This window comes from Aquarana catesbeiana, linkage group LG03, assembly GCF_042186555.1.
Source record: "Aquarana catesbeiana isolate 2022-GZ linkage group LG03, ASM4218655v1, whole genome shotgun sequence".
In the NCBI taxonomy this organism is placed as follows: domain Eukaryota; kingdom Metazoa; phylum Chordata; class Amphibia; order Anura; family Ranidae; genus Aquarana; species Aquarana catesbeiana.
In genome coordinates this window covers 417752921-417780326 of record NC_133326.1, presented here as the reverse complement: position 1 = coordinate 417780326, position 27406 = coordinate 417752921, and the positions used below count along the sequence as shown (strand labels likewise).

Genomic DNA, 27406 nt, shown 5'->3' with positions numbered 1-27406 from the left:
ATTAAGAATTTTTTTTTTTTTTTTTTTTACACACACAAAATAGTCATAATACCTAAAGTTATTTCACACACACACACACACACACAATATGCATACTTGCAATGACACCCTAAAATACATACTGCTACTCCTGAGTATGGCAATACCACATGTGAGACTTTCACAGTCTAGCCACATAGAGAGGTCCAAGATGCAAGGAGCACCGCCAGATGTTTTAGGGGCATGAATTACACATCTAATTTCCCGACTACCTATTACATTTTTAAAGGCACTGGAGCACCAGGACAGTGGAATTACCCACAAAATTACCCCATTTTGGAAAGCAAACAATCCAACGTATAATCTATGAGGTACAATGAGTCTTTTGAACATTTCATTTTCTTTGCACATTTTCCAAAAACTTGTGGAAAAAAAAATATTTTTTTTTTAATCATTTTTTTTAATATATATTTTTTTTTTTTTTTTTACACAAAGTTGTCAATTTATAAGATTTTTCTAACAAATAACACGCACATAGCAAAAAATACACCCCAAAATAAATAAAATAAATTACACATTGATTTCCTGACAACCTATCACACTTCTTAAAGGCCATGGAGCACCAGGACAATAGGAACAACCATAAAATGACCCTATTTTGGAAAGCAAACACCCCAACATATATTTACATTTTTTACATAGTAGGTGTGGTTGTAAAAGTCCAACCTATGTTATAAGTCAGTAACTATCAATGCCCCCCCCCCCCCCCCCCGCTGAGACCACCGCCTGTGGAAGGGAATTCCACATCCTTGCCGCTCTTACAGAAAAGAACCCTCTACGTAGTTTAAGGTTAAACCTTTTTAAGGTGGCCACGAGTCTTGTTAAACTCGCTTCCACGAAAAAGTTTTATCCCTTTCGTGGGGTCACCAGTACGGTATTTGTATGTTGAAATCATATCCCCTCAAGCGTCTCTTCTCCACAGAATAAGTTCAGTGCTCGCAACCTTTCCTCATAACTAATATCCTCCAGACCCTTTATTAGCTTTGTTGCCCTTCTTTGCACTCGCTCCATTTCCAGTACATTCTTCCTGAGGACTGGTGCCCAGAACTGGACATCGTGAATGGCGGTTAACAGCAGGGAGCTGCTAGACACTCTAGCAACTCCCCGCTGTTAATTGCCATTCACGCTACTGCCAGGAGAAGCTGCCCCATTCGGATCGTTGTCGGAAACCCCAGAAGATGTCCGCTTGTGATGAAACGCGTAGGGTTGAGCCTCTGACGTCATCACGCCAGCCTTCCACGACGGTGGTGAGACAAACGCTCTAGGAATAGGAGAAGCGTATAGAGACATTGCAGCTTTTATGTGACACAACCGCTTATGATACATCGTTCCTGTAAGTGCAAACTCTTTCTTTAATAAATGATATTGGACATATTGCACTATGGAAGTTTCTATCTTTTATCTTTGAGCAACCTTAGACAGATCGGCTGGTCCGGATGATCTTAAGTTCTGGGGAGACATTTAAATTCCCTGTGCTGGGCGAGACTGCTAGCAGCAGTCACGGCTTTTTGGTAAGTAAGCTATCTCACTTTTGGATGTTGACCTGAACACACGTTGGTTTTGCATTAGAAAGACTGGTGTTACAGCTTCTGTTTCCTGCAATTCACTTTTATTCAGTGGAGGCATATTGCTTATAGATTTTCTCATTGATCACTATGGGACATTGCTTTAATTTTCCTCTTTTTCTTTTTTAAACTATTTTTTCTTTTTTTTCTATTTTTTCTTTTTTTTCTATTTTTTCTTTTTTGATTTCACTTACCATTGTATGTATCATTGTTTGATTATTTCACAATTTATATTATCATAACGATATCATATTTTACGTTAATATTAGCGCTGCACTCGCTGTGTTTATTCTATTGCAAGTTTTTTGGTATTGAACTTAGGGTACAGGCAGCTTTACACTTGTAACACTCTTATCATTCATTTTTAATTGCCGATTTTATCTAGCGCAGCGTTGACCTTAGGGTTTTCTTTTATCATTGTTGACATTTGCGACCGGTTGTGATTGAACACATTCGATCATGTGGTAAAGAGACAATTTTTATTGGCTCTTTACCCTGATCAGGGATGGGTTGTGTCAGAGTAACACACCTCAGCCCGGATCGTTGCGCTGCGTGCACGAGCGGCATGCACAAAGACAGGGCATGTGACCGACTGTGATTGGACACAGCCGGTCACGTGGTAAAGAGCCATTTTCATTGGCTCTCTACCCTGATCGGGGATGGTCTGTGTCTGGAGGGACATGCCTCATCCCTGACCGCCGGGGTGCAGGAGAGCGGCAAAAACAGGTGGACGTTGTATGACATACAGACAGTGGGGTAATATGGCGCACTCTGGATATGACAGAGTTACATATAAATGGATATGGGGTGGATTAAAAAGGGGCAATAAGACAAGTCCATAAAATTAAGTCCATGTAAGGATAGCTTTTATGCTGTCCTCAGGAGGCTGCCAGTTCATTCGTTTTGGAAGGAAAAAAGTCTGGAATAAAAAGGAAAAAAAACAGCGCTCTCTAAGGCCCCTTTCACACTGGGGCGGTTTACAGGCGTTATTGCGCTAAAAATAGTGCCTGCAAACTGCCCCTAAACAGCCTCCGCTGTTTGTTCAGTGTGAAAGCCCGAGGGCTTTCACACTGAAGCGGTGCGCTGGCAGGAGAAAAAAATCTCCTGTCAGCCGCATCTTTGGAGCGGTGAAGGAGCGGTGTATTCACCGCTCCTAAACCGCTCCTGCCCATTGAAATCAGTGGGACAGCGCGGCTATAGCCGCGCTATACGAGGAGTTTTAACCCTTTTTCGGCCGCCAGCTGGGGGTTAAAACCGCACCGCTAGCGGCCGAATACCGCAGTAAAACGGCGCTAAAAATAGCGCTGTTTTACCGCCGACGCCCCCTACCGCCCCAGTGTGGAAGGGGCCTAAGTGCGGCAGGTAAAAAGTTTTAATTGTAAACAATAGCTATGAATACACTCACAAAAGAGTAGTATGTTCAGGCACGGAATAGAGTTCATCTGCTCTGACTTCAGGGTGAACGCTGGCGTCACTGGCTTAGCTGTTGGTCCACGATCTGGCCATCTTTCGGCAGTGAGCAGTGAAGCCTGAAAAAGCAGCACGCATGCTCTGAACGCGAAGCACCACCCGCAGACCTGACCCAGAAGTGAGGCAGCATGCGTGCACCGCTGATCATCGTTCCAGCCATCCCGAAGCGCTGTGAACCAACTATTCGGCCAAGGGACAGCCAGATCGCGGACCAACATCTAAGCCAGTGACATCAGCGTTCACCAGTTAGAGTGGATGAACTTTATTCCATGCCTGAACATACTACTCTTTTCTGAGTATACTCATATCTTTTGTTTACAATTAAAACTGTTTACCTGCTGCACTTAAGAGGGCGCTGTTTTTTCCTTCTTCTGGATGCCGTATGACACCTGCCCGGAGGAAGATGTTCCTGCCAGCATCATTTTACAACGCGCCGGTAGGGAAGTGGTTAATTTTTGTGCAGAGGTATGAAGGCAGTAATTATATAACTAGATCCATTAATCACCCTGCATAAGAAAGCAATACTGATCATTTATGGGGCAGGGTATAGGGATCACACAAACGCATTATTCTTACAGTCAAAACTGCTAAAAAGATATGGTGCAATTACTGACCGCACAAATATTTAAAACAAAAAACTATTACCGGGAAATAATCAAAAATGATTCAGGGAAAGTGAGGGGGGCAATTAGCTAAAGGGAACATTTCATTTCAAGACTGTACAGACAACTAGGAAAAGGGTCTGTATTTCCATTTGTGGACAAACTATGCAACAGTTTCAATCTTGCGCTCAAGAAATGTCCAAGCATAAGCCAGTTTAAAAAGAGGTATAATGAGATTTTTACAAGGTATGAGAATGAAGGGGTTTGAATTATTATTGTGTGTTAACTGTCTGCTTATTTTGCTATTGAGTTTTTGTTTTGATTTTTTTGTTTGTTTTTTTCTATCTTTAGTTTTATATGAGTGTGTATGTGCATATGTAAGCATGCATGTGTGTGTGTGTGTCTGTATGATTGTAGAGCAAGGTTAGTAATTAGTATAATAAAAATAGAATTATTCAATATAATTAATGTATATATATATATATATATATATATATATATATATATATATATATATATATATATATATATATATATATATATATATATATATAATGTATAACTTTTTATTGATAGAAAGCTGGAAACATTATTGAGAACTGGCGAGATTAAATAAGCTGGTACTTCTTCCCACTCCTTTCCAGATATGTAAACCAAATTATTTTATTTTGTTTACAGTTTTATGGGTTTGTGTGTTTCCGATTACTATAGGATTACTTTACTATTTCTTATGTTATGGCTATGTTGCTTTGTGTTTACATTTTTTTACATGTTTGAAATAAACTATTACTACGGACTAGTTTGTAGGCTAGAGCTTTCACATAGACTAATGTATACTGTTTTGGGTTAGGTTTACCAAATACTGTAAATGTAGCAGAATACATTTTGTCCTAAATTTATGAAGATAGATTTACAAAAATTTTGTATTAGAAACTAGAAAAAAACCTTCAAAATTCAGTATTTTTTTTGCTTATATAGAAATTAAATAAAAAAGCAGTAGCGATTACAAACCACAAAAAGAAAACTGTCTAATAAAATGTTTATTTTTTCAAGAGTACAATGTTGTATGAATGAGTAATTGTTAAAGTACTGAAAGCTTAACCAGTTGCCTACCAGCCACCGCAGTTATACTGCGGCAAGTTGGCTCGGCTGCACAAATTGCCGTGCCAGTAAGTCTGTTCATGCACTGGCTTTTGCGGGAGTGCGCCCGCCGTGATAACGGGAAAGAGGCAGAATGGGGATCTGCCTTTGTAAATAAGGCGGATCCCCCTTCTGACAGGGGATGAGAGAGAGATCAGCTGTTCCTGGTGATCAGGAACAGCGACCTCTCTCTAATCCCAGTGAGCCCATCCCTGACAGTTAGAAAGCACCTCCCTAGGGAACACTTTGATCACCACTAGTGTTAACCCTTCCCTGCCAGTGCCATTTATACAGTGATTAGTGCGTTTTTATAGCACTTATCACTAGGGGTGCTGAATATAATTGTAGTATCGATGCATAGGGATTCGGGTGTCCACGATGCGGCATTGATGCATACGACCGGCATAATCAATTGGCGGGTGACGTCATTCCGACTTACCCCTCGCGCCCCCATCATACGCAAGTTTTTAAATAAATGTGTCTTAACGAATCCCCTCTTAGAATACATTAAGTGCACCATTAAGTGCCCCACTGTTCAAGTGTACATGCCTTTTAAAAAATATGTAGCAATATAAAGCATATTTTAGACTGTTCCTCTGCACTCATGTGACTGCCCGACGCACAGCTCTCCTCTCTCCATCTAACAGCTACAGCGGGCGGGGCTGAGAATCCTCCACTGATATCAGCCAAGAGGAGAGAGGAGAGCAGCAAGTGGCCAGCCGGGTCTGAGTTACATGTGAGCCGAGGAACAGTTTGAAACATGCGGTATATAAATAGTTACATATTTTTTAAAAGGCATTTACAGTGGGGCAATTAATGTACAATAAGAGGGGATCTGATGAGGCACAGTTTAACCACCTCAATACTGGGCACTTTCACCCTCTGCGTTCCCAGACCAGCGCTGTCACACTTTCAATGACAATTGCGCGGTCATGCTACACTGTACCCAAATGAAAATCATTTTGTTCGTACAAATAGAGCTTTCTTTTGGTGGTATTTATTCACGACTCCGTTTTTTATTCTTTGCGATGTAAGCGAAAAATGAGCGGAAATTTGAAAAAAAACACAATAATTTCTATTTTAAAAGAAATCCAATAAAATCGAATTATGTCATAAATTTAAGCCAACATGTATTCTGCTACATCTCTTTAGTAAAAAAAGTCCCGTTAAGTGTATAATTGGTTCGCGTGATCACGGACATATGTGCGCAGATGATCATGTACAGACGTGTGCAGGTTATCACAGACATATGTGTGCAGATAATCATTGGGACATGTGATTTTACTGTTAAATCTGTGGGGGACAGGTGTTTTTACTATGTGGGGACGTGTGTTTTGGGGACATGTGTGATTTACATTGTGTACATAGTTTACATTTGTGCTTTACACTGGTGATCAGTGAGTAAAAAGCTTTAAAAATAACAGCTCATATGGGGGTGCGCATGCGCGGGAAGTCCGGGAAGACGTGCTGAACGGGAGCTCCGACCCGGCCGAGCCTTCAGTGGTCCCCAAAAGCCGCAATTGTCAGCAGGATCCCTCAATCCTGACCCCCCCCCCCCCCCCCAGGCTTCGGATAGTCTCCGGCACAAACCTGTATGAGGAGATTCCCTCAAAAATCAGAGGTCAGCCGGCAACTTAACTTCGGCCTGCCCGCCCCCACTGCCTCCAAGATGGCGGCCGCGGCCTCCTCACGTGGAGACACAGGAGACGGGGACTCCATTGTTGATACCCCCACGACAGACCAGTGAGCTACTTCTCTGTTGGAGACCCATGTGAGTACCCAGCCACCACAGACTGTTTCCCCTGCCTGCACAGAGTCACACTTTAGCAGAGCATTGTCTGACATGCTCCATATCCCCACGCTGCAATCACCCATCAATCCCCCAGGCCCCCAGCAGGCTCTCCCTCTGCACTCCCCCCACCAGACGGACATGGCCCAGCTATTGAACTGTTTCTCAGACATGCTTGCTGCAGGCCTAGCTCAAAATGCCACACAAATAACCACCTCTATTAAAGCTGATATACAAAGCTTGGGGGCTCGCATTGATGTGATCGAACAATCAGTAGATCACACAGCAGCACGCACAAATCAAAATACTAATTGTATTCAATTGCTGCAAGACCAAATCGATATCGCACTAGGAAAAATCGACGATTTAGAGAACAGAAATCAGAGATACAACTTCCGCATAGGAGGCATCCCTGAAGCTGTCACCAACATCCATGACACAGTAAAGCTCTTTATGAAAGAAATCATCCCGGACATTTCAAGCCACAAACTTGAGATCGACAGAGCCCACAGAGCGCTTCAACCACCCCGACAAGATGGGCTCCCGAGGGATATAGTGGTTAAACCCCACTACCACGAGATCAAAGAAGAAATTATGAAAAGATCTCGGAATCTTGATAACCTTTCCTTCCAGGGAAACAATATTCAAGTCTTTGCGGACATCTCCAAGACCACAATTCTAAAAAGGAGAGCCCTAACACCTCTCCTGGAAATTTTATTGCAGAGATCCATAAAATACCGTTGGTCCTTCCCTTTCCGCCTTCTGTTCCAATACAAGGATAAACCCTACGGTTTCTCATCATTTCAAGAAGGTGAACATTTACTCCTGCGACTCGGATTCATCACCCAGGAAGCTTCTCCCCAGGAGCCCACCATCAAATCAAGTCCTTCCAAGAGAACCTCCCCAGGAAGCCCCATCACTCCGATTTGGAATAAACAGCAAACGAAGCGACACCGTGAATCTCATCCGCCCAGATGACTCCTAATCCAAAGGGTCCTCCAAGGTCCTTGTTTTTCTTTTTTTCAGGATTTCCTCCTTTAATTGTGTGGTGACTGTTTACACACCAAATGAACTCTTCTCTCTACCCATGAGAGCAGGAAAATGTATCCTCTTCCTCCTCACCTGACCTCTCCCTATGAGGTAACGGGTGCTGGCGCCAAGTTTTTTTGACATTTCCTCTTTAAGAAAATGGACCCCTGTCTCCTCAGGATTGTCCTGATAGCTTGAATCTCCTGTGCCTAAGCGGCCCTTAGTTTCAGCCTCAAAATTTCAGCTTACCCATTCCTTCTTCCCCTCCCTTCCACTTCCCTTTCCCTGCCTTTCCCTGCCTTTCCCTGCCTTTCCTCTCCCCTCCCGATTTCTCACCGACATCTGCCTAGAGCTTATTTTTCTGTTCTGTTGGATTTTTATATGTTATGTTCTCTGTTAAAATTACTCATGTTTGTTATTTTTCAAAAGCTCTTTAACCCTAACATTTTGAGGTTTCATAATACCCTTATAGTTGGAGGCCCCGCGGCCCGGTCGGGTTAGCATTGCCACTCCCTCTGTTGTGATCGAGAGGGATTTTTCCCTCTGGTTACACCAGACACACAACCTCGGCTGAGGTTGTCTCTTTTTTTCCGAGACCCTTTTTTCTGGGTCTTGGAATTGGACTGAGCTCATAAGTTCGGTCCTATATTTTTCTAGGCGCCTACGCCTGGTTTTGTTCGTTTTTGGTCTGTTTTCATTAAACATACTCTCTCTCTCTTTATTTTCTCTTTACTTCTTTTTCTTCTCTTCCTCCCATTTCTTATTTTTCCCAGAGACGTGCACAGTGGACCATCATGTTCCAGACTCTCCTGCTGAAATCTCGAGCTCACCGTCCCAGACTCAAGTTCAATTCAACAAGGAACTGGGTAGGTCCGCACCACACACACTCATATTCCTCCTCTCGTGACCATGGCTGACTCTTCTCCACTACAGAGGGCTCTTAAGATTGCCTCTCATAATACCCAAGGCCTTAATTCCCCCGTGAAAAGGCGCAAAGCCTTTCAAAGCTACAACTCTAGGGGCTTAGATATAATTCTTCACCGAGAAACTCATTTCCCTGCCAATTACTCCCCCTCCTTCCTCCACAATAAATATCCCATTTTCTTCCTGGCATATGCTAGTGAAAAGAAACAGGGAGTTGCTATTCTATTTTCTAAACAGACTTCATTCTCACACTCTTTGACAATTAGGGACACTGATGGGAGATATATCTTAGTCAAAGGTTCTATTGAGGGAAACCTCTACACCCTCATCTCCTATTATGCACCTAACAAGGGCCAAGCCAAATTTTTCTCCTCCTTACTTGCCAATCTCTCACCCCACTTTGAAGGTAGGGTGATCATGGGCGGGGATTCCAACATCACGTTTGACCAGGTTCTAGATAAATCGGATCATGGGATTCCCCACCTTAAAAAAACCCCCAAACAAAGTCTCCGGATTGCCAGACTCTTCCATTCTTTAGGTCTTATTGATACCTGGAGGTAACTCAATCCATCAACAAGAGATTATACACACTACTCAGCCCCTCACAAAACCTATGCTAGAATTGATCACATATTCATGCCCAATTCTGAAATACACACAGCTTCCCAGGCCTCCATACAAGATGTTCCGTGGTCCGATCACTCCCTAGTGAGATGAAAACTCCTAAATTCTTTATCGCCCCCTGGTTCACGATATTGGCGCCTGAATGAAAACATTTTATCCAATCCTGTTCACTGTATTATGCTGGAGAAAGATATAAAAGAATACTTCTTAATCAATGACACTGGGGACGTCTCTCCTAGCTCCCTTTGGCGCGCACACAAAGTGGTAATTAGAGGGAAGCTGATCCAACTTCCTTCCCAATTATAACGCGAACGACAAGCGGACATTTTAAATCTAGAAAAAGAGTTCAAAGAACTCAGTTTATCCCATAAGCGGAACCCCAACCCCATCACTCTCTCTAAACTTGACACCACCAGATTGACCCTCAATTCAGCCTTGACTTCCAATGCAGATAGACATCTTCATTGGATTAGTGGCAGTCACTACTTGCGTGCTAATAAGTTTGGCCCCCAGTTAGCGGCCAAACTTACCCCGAAACATAGGACCTTTGCCCTCCCCAAAATAAAATCCCTGTCGGGTTCTCTTACCAAACATCCTGAAAAAATTCTGGAAGCCTTTCAATCCTTTTATTCCAATTTGTATTCTGACAGATGCCCGATCTCCCACAAAAACCTAGACTCCTTTCTTGAGAATATCGCGCTACCAAAAATCTCTGAATCCCATCGTTCTATCTTGGAGTCCCCATTTCAAGACTCCGAGACCAGAGCGGTCATAAAAAACCCCAAAACAGATTCTGCCCCGGGCCCGGACGGTTTCTCAACCTTCCATTACAAAACCTTTACAGACACACTCTCTCTGTATCTGGCTCGTCTCTTTAATTCCTTAAGCAAGTCCTCCCCCCTTGATCCTGATGCCAACCTAGCCTTCATCTCGGTCATTCCCAAACCAGGTAAAGACTCCAGCGAAGTGAGCAACTACAGACCAATCTCATTAATTAATAATGATTTAAAAATTATGACAAAGATATTATCGAACAGACTAGCATCATTTATAGGATCTTACATTCATAAAGAGCAGGTGGGGTTCATCCCCGGGAGGCAGGGCCCGGACCAGATTCGGAGAGCAGTAAACGCATTCTCCCTCATAAAGTCGGGTTGGGATGGCGGCCCCCACCCCCCAGGAGGGCTTCCTTCTCTCCACTGATCTTCAAAAAGCGTTCGACACTGTTGCCTGGCCCTACCCCTTTACAATTCTGTGGAAATGGGGCTTCGGCCCCAACTTCATTAATGTATTAGAATCCCTCTATCACCAACCAAAGGCACAGGTCAGAATTCAGGGACACCGCTCAGATAAATTCCCTATAAAGAAAGGCACGAGGCAAGGTTGTCCTCTATCTCCACTTCTTTTCGCGGTGGCTATTGAAACCTTGGCCATCGCGATAAGACAACATCCAGATATCCATGGAGTCTGTGCTTTGTTCGCGGAGGATGTCCTCTTATTTATTACATCCCCCCTAATTTCTACCCCCAACATAATCCAACTTCTCCATGATTTTGAACTCGCCTCCGGACTCAAAGTTAATATGTCAAAATCAATTGCCCTTAATGTATCAACTCCCCAAGACACTGTACACAGACTGATGGGTAAATTCCCATTTTCCTGGAACCCCACCTCCATTCCCTATTTAGGCATTAATCTCACATCCAGCATTGACCAAATGTTCAAACATAATTACCATCCCATGTTTAAAAAACTTACCGATGACCTGAATCAATGGTCTCTCTACAAACTATCCTGGCTAGGCAAAGTGAACGCGGTTAAAATGACTCTTACCCAGAATATTATACCTCTTCCGCTCCCTCCCTATTCCAGTCCCCAAATCACACATTCAACATCTACGATCCACCATCATTCGCTTCATTTGGGACAAAAAGGGACACAGACTTCCTAAAGATGTTCTTTTTAGACCCAGAATGAAAGGAGGCCTCGGCCTACCTAACCTGTGGTGGTACTATCAGGCAGCGCAGTTAAGCCAATTCTCCACAATTTATTTTAAGGGGCTCAAACCAGACTGGGTGAGCATGGAACAAGAAGCTGTCCCTAATTTCACCTTAGACTTCTTGCTTTGGAACCTACCTAAAAGACGCCCCCCTATACTAGCTCTCACTTTATCCCATTCGATGAAGTTATGGGACTCCCTTCACAAGTTGAAACCTCTACTTGGCAACCACTTGCCCACATCTTCCGGAATCCCAGGTTTCCTCCAGGTTTAGATATCCGAGCTTTCAAATGGTGGCTAGGCAAAGGCCTATACAGAATTGGACATTTCTTTAATTCTAATGGTCCCCTTACTTTACCATACTGCACCTCTAAACTTGATATGCCCCCCTCCGAAAAATTTAGGTTCTACCAAATTTCACATTTTCTGAACCATTTATGGAAGAGCAACGAAAGCCCTCTCTCAGTAACTCCCTATGAACAGTGGTGCTCTTCGGCCGTGGACACGAGAGGAGGTATTTCTCTCATATACTCATCTTTAGCTGAACCGTCGGAGAAAACGGCCTACATGTTGAGCTGGGAGCGGGATCTTGACTTCAGCTGGGACCTGGACATATGGCATTCTAATTTTGCCCGTTCTTTTAAAGGTATACTGAACACGTCCCTGAATGAGGCTAGCCGCAAAACTTTAACACGCTGGTATTTGGTACCTTCTCGTCTGAACCAAAGATAATCCTCAAACATCACCTCTCTGTTTTAGAGGATGCAACCATTTAGGTACTCTTCTACATATATTATGGGAATGTCCTAAGATCAGAATGTTTTGGAATAAGATTTTCTCCCTTATTCGCAGAACCTGTGGTTGTGCGATGAAGACCCAACTATCGCCTTAACGGTCCAATTCCCAAAACCTCTAAATCTAACCAGAAGTTGATTCGGTTTATTCTCCTGGGAGCTAAAATGACTATTACCCGGTCTTGGAAATCTCCGACAGTATCCTTCCGTTTAGCTAAACATAACATTTCTTGGATAATGATGCAAGTAAAGATTGCCAATACCATCCTGGACACTCTGGACAAATTTAGACTCATTTGGGAACCTTGGGCTACCCAGATGGGGATCCCCCTATACTTATGATTCGTAAAACATGGGTTCGATTCCTTCCCAGGGTGGTCCCCAGACACCCTCCTGTGATGGACTTCTGTGCACCTCCTTTCCCTTAACCTCTGTCATACGGACTTTGTCTTTTCTCCTTTTTATCCTTTATTTTTCTCCCTTCTCTCTTCCCTTCTTTCCCTTCACTACAATTTTTGATATTATGATATTTCTTTTCTCTGGCTCTTGGCATTAATAAGTTCTCATATTGTTAATCTAAGGGTTGATCTCGGGGTAGGTTTCCCTTCATTGTTCCCTCAGGCCCTTACGTTTAAAGTATTCTAGTTTTGGTGACCGACCTCTGTTCGACATGCCCTGAGAATACAACCTAGTCTGTTGATTCTTTGACAATGACTTCTTGTATGATCTTTTTGTTTTCTTTGCAATATTCAATATCCATAATGTTTCAAGTACCTTAATCCTCTGCATCTTCTCTTTTCAAATTGTGCTCTGAGTTTCTGGGCCTCTAGACCATCAGTACAGCTAGTTCCCGAATGGGGTGCTGGTGGCAGGGGGTCCAGGGACCTTAGAACATAACCATTTAACTAGATAGAGGAATATTGCTCTAATGCTGTAATTAATACCAGTATTTTTTGTACAAGTATTCTTCCATGTACCCGATGAGCAATTTGTTCAATTTCCTTCAATTTTCTGTCTTTTGTTTTATTACTTCAATAAATTTTCTTTTAAACTCAAAAAAAAAAAAAAAAACACAACAGCAGCTCATACTCACTGATCACCAACCGGTTGCAGCGATCCGCTCTCTCCTCACAGATAACTTCTGTGTGAGGAGAGGAGAGCCGATTGCCTAGCAACCGGCTGTTTACATCACATGACAGCCGTGATTGGACACAGGCGTCATGTGATCAGGAGGGCCAATCACAGAACCCTCCTGCCTTTCAGAAATGCGCCGTGTCCGGGTGACACGAGCACATCGGGATCGCGCCCGCGCCTCCTTCTGAGGGACGTTCCTGAACGTCCACTCAGAAGGAGAGAGAGTGCCCACCCAGCCACTGCACATAAACGGCCGGGAAGTGGGAAGTGGTTAACAGGAGTGAGCAGAGTACATATAAGTGTACTCTGCTTATGCTTACAACTTGTACTGACCCCGTGGGAGAGTTCAGCTCAGTCTTCCCGTTAACACATTCCACTAAGTTAACTCACAGTGTGCTGGAATGTGCAACAGGGAAGAGTTGAAATCCCAGCACAGAGATCTGTGAGGTTCACTGTATTGTTTGTCAGCAGCAGTTTCCATCACTTCTGTCCTCCCGGCAGCAGTGTGTTTTTATACTATGTGAATGCCTGTACCCTGAGTGCCAGTATCACCACTAACCATCTTCCTGATCCCAACAGCCCTCTGCCTCCGATTGCCAACATCCCTCTGCCTCCGATTGCCAACATCCCTCTGCCTCCGATTGCCAACATCCCTCTGCCTTTTTTTGGATATGCATTATAGCAGAAAGTAAAAATTTTTTTTTTTTCCCAAAAATGATGGTCTTTTTTGTTTATAGCGCAAAAAATAAAAATTGCAGGTGGTGATCAAGTACCACCAAAAGAAAGCTCTATTTGTGGGAAAAACGTACATCAATTTTGCTTGGGTACAGCATCGCACAACCGCACAATTGTCAGCTAAAGTAATGCAGTGCTGTATTGCAAAAAATGGCCTGGTCAGGAAGTGGGTGATCCTTCCGTGGCTGAAGTGGTTAAAATTTAATTGGCTAATAATGCTTCAAATGCAGAATTGCTGCAAAGGAGTCGGTTCACAAAATCTTCAATAAAATAATCCTCTAAAAGGAATCAGGTGAAACAAACAATTCCTCTGTGCAAATTGAAAGACAATTAGGAATTAGGTTTTCAGAAAATGTGAAAGCCTTCAACCCTTTCACTGCCTGGTGTGTACGAACTTACAGCACTGCTTCCAGCTGGCCAGGTTCATACGTAGTATGGACCTACATTCCTTTCCTGCTATAATCTTATGGTCACTTCAGTGACCAGGAAATTATAGCAGAATTGTGCAGCAGACTCTACTGAACAAAACAGCTCTGATTAGCGGATTACAATTTGCTGATCAGAGCTTTTTAGCTACAACATGACACCCCCCCACCCGCCTCTGCCTGCCCATCTCCTACTGCTCTCTGTCCCTTCGCCCATCCTGTTGTCCTGGCCGCTAAAATGCCTCCTCCCCCTTCGTCTGCAACTGACATGCACCTCCAGCACATAATTCACCCCCAGCACCGGCCGCTTCGCCCCTCCGCCAGCACCAATCTCCATGGCTGGATGCAATTGTCGGCTTTCCCCTGCTGCCTCTCTCGCCTGCAACTGCATCCAGGCAAAAAAAAAAAAAAGAAAATAGAAGTAAAAAACCTTAAATACCACCACCCACTGTAAACCCCCTCCCTGCTGATCCCCGCATATGCAGTGCTGCTGGTCGGCTCTCCCTCCACCCCCTCCAACGGGCTGCTGCCCAGGAGATCAGTGACTGTCAGGAATGAGAGCAGGGGGCTGGTAACCATGCATTTACCAGCCCCTTTTCTTTCTTTAACAGCACCCCACTGTGACACCCCCCCCACACACCGAACCTGAGAAATCAGTGAGTGTCAGGTGAGTGTGTTTACCAGCCCCCTTCCTTTTTTTGAATTTACAGAAGGATCAGTACTGATCGCTTCTGTTTATTACCAAAGTATACTGTTCATTGTATTTCAGTTTGTGAATGAACAGGAGTCTATACGCTAACTCCCATTTCATTCACCTACAGTGCAGAAAACGGGATGTCTTCAGTCCCTTTCTTGTCAAAAAAGACATTAGGGGTCTGTTCCTGTCCAAAGCTCTCCATTCTTAAATTTAAAGCATTTTTTTCACACCTGTCTAAAACTTTTGCACAGTACTGTATATATAACAAAAAAGGTAGGGCATAAAAAAAACATTTAAACTGCCGACAGTTAAATAAACGTTACCTAGTATTTAACCACCTCCAGTTCAGGCCAATTCTGACATTTCTCTCATACATGAGAAAAATCTGCATTTTGGCTAGAAAATTACTTAGAACTCCATACATACTTTTTTTTTTTTTTTTTTTTTTTTTTAAGCAGGATACCCTGTCTTATGTAGCACAATATTTGTCAAGCGGTTTGACAAATGCAAATTTTTAGGAGAAAAAAAAAAAAAAACCACACACACTATAATTGTGTATGCCCGTGGAACAGTGACAAACTACAGGTACCTAAAAATCTCAATAGTTGATGCTTTAAAAGCATTTACAGGTTTAGGATGATGAATTGGCCTATCTCAATGACTCGGCTCTACCACCCCTAGATTTTTCACTAGCACTGACTTAGATACTCCAATAACCTTTGATGAACTTTAACAAGCTATCCAGACCATTAAGACTGGTAAGGCCACAGGCTTGGATGGCTTCTCTGCCTTCAAGCTTATCCCCCTTCTGTTACAGGCCTCCAAATCTGTTTCTGATTCTCAACCCTTCCTCCCACAATCCCTTATGGCTCACATATCAGTTATTTTGAAAGCAGGCAAGGATACCAAGGTTCAGTTGGGAGCAGTCTCTCTTACTGTTCGCTTCGCAAAGAGTTTGTCATTTGGCGAAAAAAAGCGGAAATTAAAGTCGTACAGAGTAACCACTTTTTTTTAAATACACGTAAGCAATAAAACGCGTGGAAAAAAATCTTCAAGATAGCCGTTTATCATCTTTTCGTCATCTCTGCATCATAAACAAGCAACTATGTTCCTGCTCGAGGGACCCGGCCTTTTTATCATCTAGCTATGAGTCATGTGGCCGTTGAAAATGTTCACGGTCTAGACCAGCAGCCTTCGGTATGGCTGCGGGGATGGGTCATTCACAACGTTTTTCTATATAGTTGGTCATTCATCCGGTTGACAAGATATTTGCCCACTGAAGTCTGGCATCTGGTAAGCAGGCTTTTCATGCGGTGTCGGTGCACTTATTAACCCCTTTTACTGGTAGAAATTCGGTTGATATTTCACACGACTACAGGATTCACTACTTGTTATTTACCATCTGGTAAGCAGGCTCCCCGTGTGGTGTTGGTGTACTTACTGTTTTCTTCACTGGCAGAGGATTCACATACTCGCATGATTTGCACTAAATATTTGTTATCTGGTAAGGAGGCCTTTCGTGTGGCATCTGCTGCTATCCAAGATATAATTTTTTCAAACACTGGGTGTTTAATATATGAAATTTATATCTCTCTCCCTATGCGAGTGTCACTCTTATTTTTATTAATTCATATGTCAGTATTACGCTATGTTGTCACTTTATTTTTTGGGTTAATTTTCCGAGGACTCAACGCTAATTCAACATGAGTGAAAATTGCTATACCCCACTGTGACCGGTTTTAAAAAGGCCCAGGCTGGGTTTAAGCCACCTGCTCGATTTGGCTTGCTATCTGGTAAGCATGCCATTCATCAGTTGGGAATACATTTTGCTTCATCCAATCACAGAGTGCTATTAATTAGATAGTTGAATTTTTCTTTTTTTGGACTTTAGTTTCACATCACTAAGAATTTCTCAGAATTTATTATATATTTATGTATCATATTATAAGCCCTGCATTTCTATTTTGTATAAGGATGCCATTAATCCAGGCAGTTATCTCCTTGCTAAACAGTGATATTAAAACTATATGCTAAATGAATCACCCAGAGGCTTCATCCTATCCTACTGAAAAATATCCATACAGATCGGGCTGATTTTATTGTCTCACGAGAGGCCCGTGACAATACCAGTAGAATTGTCATCCTGATCTCTATGGCTCAGAAACAGCAAATCCCTTCTTGTCTGCCACTGGTGTATGCCGAAAAGGGGTTCAATCGTTTTAACTGGAAATTTATGTTTCACTCCCTTTGTCAAATCGATCTCGGTGAGAATTTGCTTCACAAAATAATGTCCCTTTACACCTTGGCCTCTGCTCAGGTTCAGACCAATGACTCCGTCCTGCCCCCTTTAGCATCTACAATGGGATGCACCAGGGCTGCTCTCTATCTCCCATACTATATGTGATCATTATGGAACATCTGGCAAGGGTTAAATCTGTAATAACACTTCTATTCAGGGAATTACTCTTCAGGGTGTAGAGTACAAAACTGCACTCCATGTGAATGACCTTTTGCCCTATATACCATTTTACCTAAGATTAGCATCTCTTCCATCCTTAAAGTAGAAATATAGGCAAAACTTTTTTTTTAAATTTTGGATAGAGTAGGGGAGGGTTATAACCCATCAGATTTTTATTTTTGCCATCGGTGTCCCATTGCCGAAATTTCTCTTAACTTCCTGTCCCATAGCCAAGCAGGAAGTGAAAGGAAATCCCTGCAAATTAAGGGAATTCCTTGGGGACCCCCAGGTCACCAGAACTAGTGACCCCTTTGGAAAATTTCCCCTCTATTACTTTTCTGGGAACAAGCCCAAATTATTTATTTTAGTTTTAACTTTTAAGAATGGTAAACGGGTCTAATAGAGGGTGAATCTCCCTAAACAGGGACACAGACCGCAATAAAAACCTGACCGGCTTTCTAATCCCTCTGCATTATATCCAAAACTAAAGAAAAAAAGTTTTGCCTTTAGTTATACTTTAAAGAATTCACCACTTTTGGCCGGCTCAGCGATTTTAAAGTTAAACTTGACAAAAACAGAAAGGCTGAATATTCTTTACCTGAGATTGAAGTCTCATCTCTCAAGAAGTAATTTCCCCTTCAACGGCAACCAGCAGACATGAAATATTTGGGAGGTAAAATCCTCTCGCGCCTCTTTGTGAATTGAATTATGCTCCTCTCTTACTGCATACCAAACCCTGAGCTTCCCTTCCTTTGTCTTGGTTGGGCCATATTAATGCCATTAAAATCGATGCTCTGTCAAAATATTTGTGTCTATTCCAAACACTTCCCATTAGATAACCACAATCTTTAACAAATTAGTCTTTTTGTAGAATTTGTATGGAAGACGCCCATGCCTCACCTTAGTCGCAAACTTCTCTGCCGCCCAAAATCACTTGAAGGTATGGGTCTACCGGACTTCAAGCATTATCAAAATATGCATTATATTCTTGCATCTTGGACTGGTTCCATCCGCTCAATGGGTGAGGTTTAAAATAGACTCCTCTCCATTCCATCCCAAGGCTGCTCTCTTGATCCCCTTGGTAAGATAGGGTTCTACACTAATTGACCTTGTATTGTTGGTAATGTCCTGGATGATTGGCATCGTTAATCGCCACTCTTTCCCCGTCTTATCCGTGCCCGGACCTGTCACCCAGATTTTGGACAACCCTTCCTTCCTAATTGGTCTCCACTCAGACTCTTTTTTGAACGGAGACAGATCCTTCTGGCGGCAAATCCAACATGTCCTCGATACTGGTTCCCTACTCTCATTTTCACAACTCCAAACTATACACAGCACCCGCAGAGGCCTCTGGTTCACATTCCTTCAACTGCAGCACTCTCCCAGATCCCACCTAACAAAAAAACTGCACCATTCTCTTACATCATTCGAGTAGTTGGGTAACTTCTTTACCTCCAACTTATACCATTTCTAAGATATAAACTTTTTTATCTAACCATGTCTCCCCCCCCACCCCACTTGGCCGACCAATTTCTGCCTTTAAGACAGATCTTCGTTAACACTCAAACTCTCTATTAATTGCGCTACCCAAGAACATCATTTCAAGTTACTTTCCAGAAGGTATCTCTCCCCCTCTAAATTGCATTGTATTTTTCCATCCCAATCGGATTCCTGCTGGCTGTTATGCATCTCCTAGAACTCTTCTTCAGGTTTGGTGGGCATGCCTGTCCCACAACTCTGGTATTATGCAAATCGCCTGTATAATTTATATGCCCAAAAATCGGTTCTCAGTTCTTCTCAACTAACCCTCTTGTCTCGTACAAAGCACTCTCTTCTCCAACCTTAGCCAAAACTCCTTGCCTGGACCTCATTCATTTTCCTACATATAACATATCTACAGCAACCTCATTTTCCTACATATACCATATCTTCCGCTTTTCAAGTGTTAGATGATACATTTAGGGGTCTTCCCCTTGTCACCCTTCACACAGTGCGAGTCCCACTGCCACTCTTGTATTCTGCCTACTATCATTACTTATCCTGCTCTTCTTTCTCCCTTCTCTTTCTATAGAAATTTTCTCTGACCCCATCGCCTAGAGCAGGGGTCTCCAAACTTTCTCAAAGGGCCGGTTTACTGTCCTTCAGACTTGAGGGGCCGAACTTTGCCCACTGGAAGTAAACAATGCCCCATCATTTCTAATAAGGGAGAAAAATCGTGCCCCATCGTTGGGGTCAGTGGGAGGAATTATGCTTCAAGGGTCGGATAAAAACAAGCCAAGGGTCACATCCAGCCCCCGGGCCACAGTTTTGAGACCACTGACCTAAAGTAAGAGAATGTTTTTATAAGCCGAGATCTTGATATGCTCATGTTTATTACTCTGTTAGATAGCCAACTTGTACTTCTGTATATATGCCATATTCTTCTTCCACAATATTTTTGTTTCTTTGTACTTCATCTGTTGGCTACTGTGAAATGTTGTTTACTTCAATACATCTTCCCTATGTTCCTTCTTTATTTTGATAAAAAATATATATATATATATATATATATATATATATATATATATATATATATATATATATATATATATATATATATATATATATACACACACACACACACACACATTTGTCAAAAAGCCTTTACAGATTACTAGTTAGAGATACACAGGAGCTCTCTGACATTCACAGCAATACCTCACATGTGTGGTGGGATCAATCGGGGATGCCCCAAAACCCCCCTTTTTTATCATCACTGAGTACGAGTACTGATACTTGGCAGTGAGATGTGCATCCATACAAAATAAATGGGCACAAATCGCTCTGCAAAGTATTTCATGTGATTTGAATAGTAAAGTGGTGCGATTCCTGTCCTAAACGCATGTGGTTTCCTCACTGCTCCTCTGTGAAACCTGGCTTGTCATCTTGATTTTGAGCCAAAGTTCCACCGGCCCCCATCCAACACTGGACATCTCCAGCTATGGCTTGGTCTCCTCCTGCCTCTCCCATGGCTTTTTTCGCCACATTTCCAGCAGCTCCCTCCCCGACAACCTCCAGCGATTCCAGTCATCCATTGGACCCCATCCCCCCAGTCACGCTGTACCTGATAGCCAAGATTGTTCGCTGTCAGAAGGAGAAGAGCCAAATTCTCTCCTCATCTGACAAAACAGGCTAGACGGCTGCTGAATCCCTGTAGTTCGTAATGGCCGCACTATAAAGGGATGCTCGATCCGCTGGAGGCTTGGGGGGAAGAGTGTCGCTGGAGGCTCAGAGAAAAAAAAGCTATGGGAGAGGCAGGATGAGACGCAGTCGCAGATGTTAACAGTCAGAGGAGAGCCAGAACTGGTGGAACTCGTCATGCAGGGAGAATTCCTGCACCGCTCCTGTCTGAACTTCATTATGACAAGCCTGGGTTTACACAGAAGAGGTGCAGGAAACTGCATGCAATTCGGACAGGAATTGCGCAGTACTTCTGTTCAAACGCATGCAAACCTTTGCAGTGCAATTTTGCGCCCATTCATTTTGTATAGACGCAAACTCAGTTCCTGTATCGGAGCATTTTCACGAGTACTCGTGAAACTACTCAGTATCGGCACCAATACAGTTATCAGTGCATCCCTAGCAATCACTGTTTACATATGCTTGCGGGACCAACGTGCGAATTTGCGTGTGAGTACAGGGTGACGGGGGCGCTATAAAACTATTTTAACTTTTTGGGGTTTTAATTGAACTTTATTGGTATTACAAGGGATGATCATCATCCATTGCAATAGCATAGGCTGTCACAGGTCCTCTTTATGTTAAGATCTGGTGCCCATTAGACACCATTGCTCTCCTCTGCCCTCCAAAACCTCAGATGAAACGGAGATCAGTTTGCTTGAAAGTTTACAAGCAGTTGCTGACTTGTAAAGCAAACAAACCCACCAAAACCTGAAGACACAAGATTCTTGTAGCTTCCGGTTTCCTATGTCACAGAGGGGAGGAACTCCTGTAAAAGTGATTGGTTAGCTGTATAGCTACTCTGATCACTATTACATAATAGTCTATTGCCTGCTCAAAAAAAAAAAAAAAAAAATTTTATACGTGTGTGTGTGTGTGTGTGTGTGTGTGTGTGTGTGTGTGTGTGTGTGTGTGTGTGTGTGTGTGTATATATATATATATACATACACACACCCCCCATGATCAGGGCTGCACCCATTATCCTGATCTCACCAGTCCTGGCCAAGGATGTACAGTGGGGACGTAAAGTATTCAGACCCCCTTAAATTTTTCACTCTGTTATATTGCAGCCATTTGCTAAAATCATTTAAGTTAATTTTTTTTCCTCATTAATGTACACACAAGTCCAATCAGTATAATCAAACACAGCTGGACTCAAATGAAGGTGTAGAACCATCTCAAGGATGATCAGAAGAAATGGACAGCACCTGAGTTAAATATATGAGTGTCACAGCAAAGGGTCTGAATACTTAAGACCATGTGATATTTCAGTTTTTCTTTTTTATTAAATCTGCAAAAATGTCAACAATTCTGTGTTTTTCTGTCAATATGGGGTGCTGTGTGTACATTAATGAGGAAAAAAAATTAACTCAAATGATTTTAGCAAATGGCTGCAATATAACAAAGTGAAAAATTTAAGGGGGTCTGAATACTTTGTTCCCACTGTATATACAGTATCTCACAAAAGTGAGAACACCCTCACATTTTTGTAAATATTTTATAATACGCTGTCTTACCCTCCCAGTGGGACTGATCAAGATCAGCCCTGCAATATGGTGTGACCTTGTTGCCCAGGCGGATATTGAGAAATCGAACTGAGGATGGTCTTGAATTGTACTAGATCCCTGTTTAACATAAACTGTGATTATGGCATATGGAGACTGGTGCATGTTCATGGTGTATATGCATGTGTATGGCTGGTGCCATTTTGTTTTGTTTTCTAGGAACCTGAACTCATATATCCTAGTTTCTATTCGCTTAAGCCCAAATTGATGTATTTGGTTGTCAATTCGCAGCAAACAATATAACTCGTGCCTTTGTATTTAAGTGTATGTATATGTATGTATGTATGTATGTATGTATGTATGTATGTATGTATGTATGTATGTATGTATGTATGTATATATATATATATATATATATATATATATATATATATATATATATTATCTTCATGTGACAACACTGAAGAAATGACACTTTGCTACAATGTAAAGTAGTGAGTGTACAGCTTGTATAACAATATAAATTTGCTGTCCCCTCAAAATAACACACAGCCATTAAAGTGGTTGTAAACCCACAAAAAAAAAAAAAAAAAAAAACACACCTGCAAGACAAAGGCATAATGAGCTAGTATGCATAGCATTCTAGCTCATTATGAAATACTCACCATAGATCAAAGCCCCCGCAGTGGTCCCCGTACACCACTCAGGCCAGCGACATCGCTCCCGGAGTTACTTTACGGGTATCGCGGGCTTCAGCGCTGTGATTGCCCGGAGCCGTGATGACGTCACTCCCGCACATGCGCGCGGCAGCTGCCGTTAACGCCACACTAACTGAAGCAACAGCACGATCGTTTACAACCACTTTAATGTCTAAACTGTTTAACCCTTGCTGCAGCACTTAAGATTAACAAAATTAACTGTAAAAGAGGCATATTCATTAATGTATATAGATCTTGTATATAGATCGGTATTCGGCCGCTAGTGGGGGGCAGTTTTACCCCCCGCTAGCGGCCGAGAAAGTGTTAAAAACCACCGCAAAGCGCCTCTGCAGAGGCGCTTTGCCGGCAGTATAGCCGCACTGTCCCACTGATTTCAATGGGCAGGAGCGGTATACACTCCACTCCTTCACCGCTCCAAAGATGCTGCTAGCAGGACTTTTTTTTCCGTCCTGCCAGCGCACCGCTCCAATGTGAAAGTCCTCGGGGCTTCCACACTGGAGACAAAGCAGCAGCACTTTCGGGTCGGTTTGCAGGCGCTATTAGCGCAATAGCGCCTGCAAAACGCCCCAGTGTGAAAGGGCCCTTATGCTGACTAGGTGTAAGAGTATTAAAATAAAAGTGGGTGCACCGAAGAACTCGGTGGGATGGTCAGTGGGATGACCAGTGGGAGGGCCCTGGAGAATGTTGGGGGTCGGGCCCCAGGGGGCCCAGGCCTAAAGCTGTGTAAGGGGCCCCAAAATTTCTGATGGCTGCCCTGCACACAGCGCTGCAGGAGATGTCAGCTGTGTGATCCATCCAGGGCAGGCTATGGTGAGGCTGCGACTATGGGCACAGAGGGGCTGCGACTATGGGCACAGAGGGGCTGCGACTATGGGCACAAAGAGAAGCTGAAACTATGGGCACAGAAAGGCTGCGATTATGGTCACAGAGGCTGCGATTATGGTCACAGAGGCTGCGATTATGGGGGGGGGCCCAGTTTTTCATCTTCGCCCTGGGCACCGGATGACCTTGTCCCGGCACTGCCTTACTGGTCCGCCCACTGGAGCGAGCAGGGATTGCATCACTTCCTGCTAGCTGCAGAAAGAACTGCATCGGGGTTGTTAAAAGATCGGTGGCTGGTGGAGTACAAGGCAAAGCGGTCACCGGTCTTACAAAACGAAAAAGAGTGAAGTAACCCTGTAATTTAAAAATGCGTCAGCTATATCTCAGAAACTAGAGAGCCAACCTAAAAATGGACTACTTGCTTTAGGAAGGTATGAAAACAGGATTAAAAGTAAAGAAGAAGAGTTCTGCTTTACGCACTAAAGCTTGGTACACACTAACAGTTTCTTTTCATGCAACTCAGCACAAAAAGACAGCTCCAGTCATAGTCGCTGTACTAACCATCCGATATTAGTACAGTGATCTCCCCCTGCTGAACTGTTGTGTTGACAACAGTGTGAATGTCGGCCGCTTTTTTTTTTTTTTTTTAAACTGGCCAACGTCTCAACATTCGTACCGCGTGCTTTATTCAACACACAAATCTTTTAGTTCTGAGAAACAAATCTTAAAATTCCTACCTGCCATAAAGTATTTTTCTTTGGAGATTCATCTTCATTTTGATCATCCATTACTGAAGTGTTCTAAGGAAGGAAAAAAAAAAAATTATTCTTTTGTACTAATTATTATGCTATAAAATTGAAATCTCTGCATGCAAAGCTAATTACTTATGTAAAGCTCTCAAATACAGTTCCATTCTAAATGGACACATTTAAAACTAGTCATGCCATCTATAGGACCAATCACCTTAATACTTATAATCATGCATTGCATACTTTTATAGGACAGGTCTGGTTCACTCTGAGTAAGGCAATGCATATACATGCCAGAAGGCGCTCTCCCATCTCAACCTCTGATACATTAGCCGAGGTCGGCAAACCACGTACCGCAATTTACCAGTCGATCACGGTCAGATGACTGGTAAATCGCCTGGGCTTGCCGACCTGCCATCACAGGCCATGGATGAAGGTGCAGGGGGAAGCACAGGCACTACTTCCAGGCAAATAGGGACAGCCGCCAAGGGAGCAGAGCCACAGCGGCAGCAGTTCCGCTGAGGCATCAGCCAGCCACATAAGGAGATGCATCTTCTAAAGTTCTAGCAGGAATGCCAGGTGGATTGATACCAACACCACTCTGCCTCTTAATCCTGGTAGCCGCGGAATCGACAAAATGATGCAGTAATGCATAAAGAAGCTCTTGTGCCCATGTAGATGCAGTTGTGCATCTATAAGGGCACAACAGCATCTTCATGCTGTTGTGCTTATATAGTGGCTATTGTGCATCTATACTGGCACAATAGCATCTATATGGGCACAACAGCCCCTTTAAGAGGGTAATGACTATTACGCTGTTTTCACATTGATGCGCTGCAGGTGCAGCATACCAACAGCATTCCTGTGGGTTACCTGCGCTTTAACAATAGCCTTCTATTATATCCTTCGTGTTTGGTGCACTTTATGAAAGCACACCTAAATTCCTAAATTATTTTGCTAGGTTAATCTCGCTAACTGGACCCTGTCCCCAGTGAACTTTGATTTCTCCCATGTTGTTCCGGTAGATCTCTACCCATCAGTTGTTTGCGCTTAGGATAATCAGTATAAAAATCCAGGAGTGCTGATAGTGGTTAACACTTTATAGTTGGCAAGGTTTTATAAAGTCACCAATACATCCAGTTCAACATGTGTTTTTATGTTGCTAACAATTCCAGAGTTCCTATACATTGTGTTCACAACCCATCAAAAAGATTTTTGACTTTATCTACATTCCTTGCTGACATCACTGTGGAAAAAGGTTACACATCTTTACTGCTCAAAGAAAAAAAAAACAAAAAGCAAAAAAAAAAACCATATGCAGTTTAAGATTGAACCACTTCTCATCAAGTTAATTGTTTAGCCACGCATCTTCTTAAGAGACCTTCCAATAAATGTTTGTCAAATTATACAGTTACCATTTAAAGATTTGTACACTGCAATCACATCCCATCTTAAGTGACTGTTCTCCAGGGAGAATAATGGGATTTTTGACTGACCATAAAATCCATTTCTCCATGTCTGCCCATTTCAGTGACAGACACAGAGCTCCATTATTCAGAACCATAGGGTTATATCGCCCCCTACAGGAGTAGGACACCAGGCAGAAAAAAAAAAAAAGACTCTCTGCTATAGGCCTTCAGTTTAGTAACAAGCAGTGTCAGAAGCATCAAAACTCCTTAGAGGGGTGGGTGCTGTGGGTCAATGAACTGGATTTTACGTTAAGTCAAAAATACCATTTTCTCTTACGTTCACTGACAGACACAGCGCTCCATTATTCAGAACCATAGGGACGTCCCAAAGCAGTGCCACACCTGAGGGGTGGGACGACGAAAAATCCCAAGGCCAACACAAGAGCCAACCAGGAAACAGGAGCTCAACACCGAAAAACTGGAGCCCAACCTGAACAATACCCTTTCAAGAGGGAATAGACCCTCTAAACCACAGCCCGCAACACCTTGCAGCCAAAAAAAAGCATCCTCAGATGCCAGCACAGCCACGTTGTAGAATTTTGTGAAAGTGTACACCGACGACCAAGTGGCCACCTTGCAAACCAGTGCAGCTGATGCCTGATGGAAGGCCCAAGAAGCAACAAGCAGCCAAATAGAATGCACCATACCGGGGAAAGGCGGAACCCAACCCCTAACAGAATACACCAGAGTCATTGTCTGATCCACCTAGAAAGGTCGCAGAAGAAGCAGACTGCACCTTTTTTGACCCATCCGTGATCACAAACAGTGAGTCTGATCGCCAAAAAGGCCCTGTAACTGGCAAATACACCTGAATCCCCTAAACACATCCAGAGAATGTAAGGTAAATCCCTTAGGACATTTTGACCTGGGACACAGAGAAGGCAATACAGTGGGGCAAAAAAGTATTTAGACTGCCACCAATTGTGCAAGTTCTCCCACTTAAAAAGATGAGAGGCCTGTAATTGTCATCATAGGTATACCTCAACTATGAGAGACAAAATGTGGAAACAAATCCAGACAATCACAATGTCTGATTTTTGAAAGAATTTATTTGCAAATTATGGTGGAAAATAAGTATTTGGTCATCTACAAACCAGCAAGATTTCTGGCTCCCACAGACCTGTATCTTCTTTAAGAGACTCCTCTGTCCTCCACTCACCTGTATTAATGGCACCTGTTTGAACTTGTTATCAGTATAAAAGACACCTGTCCACAACCTCAGTCACACTCCAAACTCTGCTATGGTTTAGACCAAAGCGCAGTCGAAGGACACCAGAAACAAAATTGTAGACCTGCACTAGGCAGAATCTGCAATAGGCAAGCAGCTTGGTGTGAAGAAATCAACCGTGGGAGCAATAATTAGAAAATGGAAGACATACAAGACCACTGATAATCTCCCTCGATCTGGGGCTCCACGCAAGATCTCACCCCGTGGGGTCAAAATGATCACAAGAACGGTGAGCAAAAATCCCAGAACCACACGGGGGGACCTAGTGAAT

At 43.0% G+C, this 27406-nt stretch overlaps 1 protein-coding gene across 5 annotated transcripts in view; it reads right to left on the bottom strand.

Annotated features, from left to right (window-relative positions):
• Nucleotides 1-27406, bottom strand: part of FBXW11 (F-box and WD repeat domain containing 11) — a 637027-nt gene that overhangs the window by 432455 nt on the left and 177166 nt on the right. For all 5 annotated transcript variants that reach the window (XM_073620748.1, XM_073620747.1, XM_073620746.1 and 2 more), the window contains one exon: nt 24427-24489. In XM_073620748.1, the coding sequence (XP_073476849.1) occupies nt 24427-24489 (63 nt within the window). The remainder of the gene's footprint in view (nt 1-24426; nt 24490-27406) is intronic.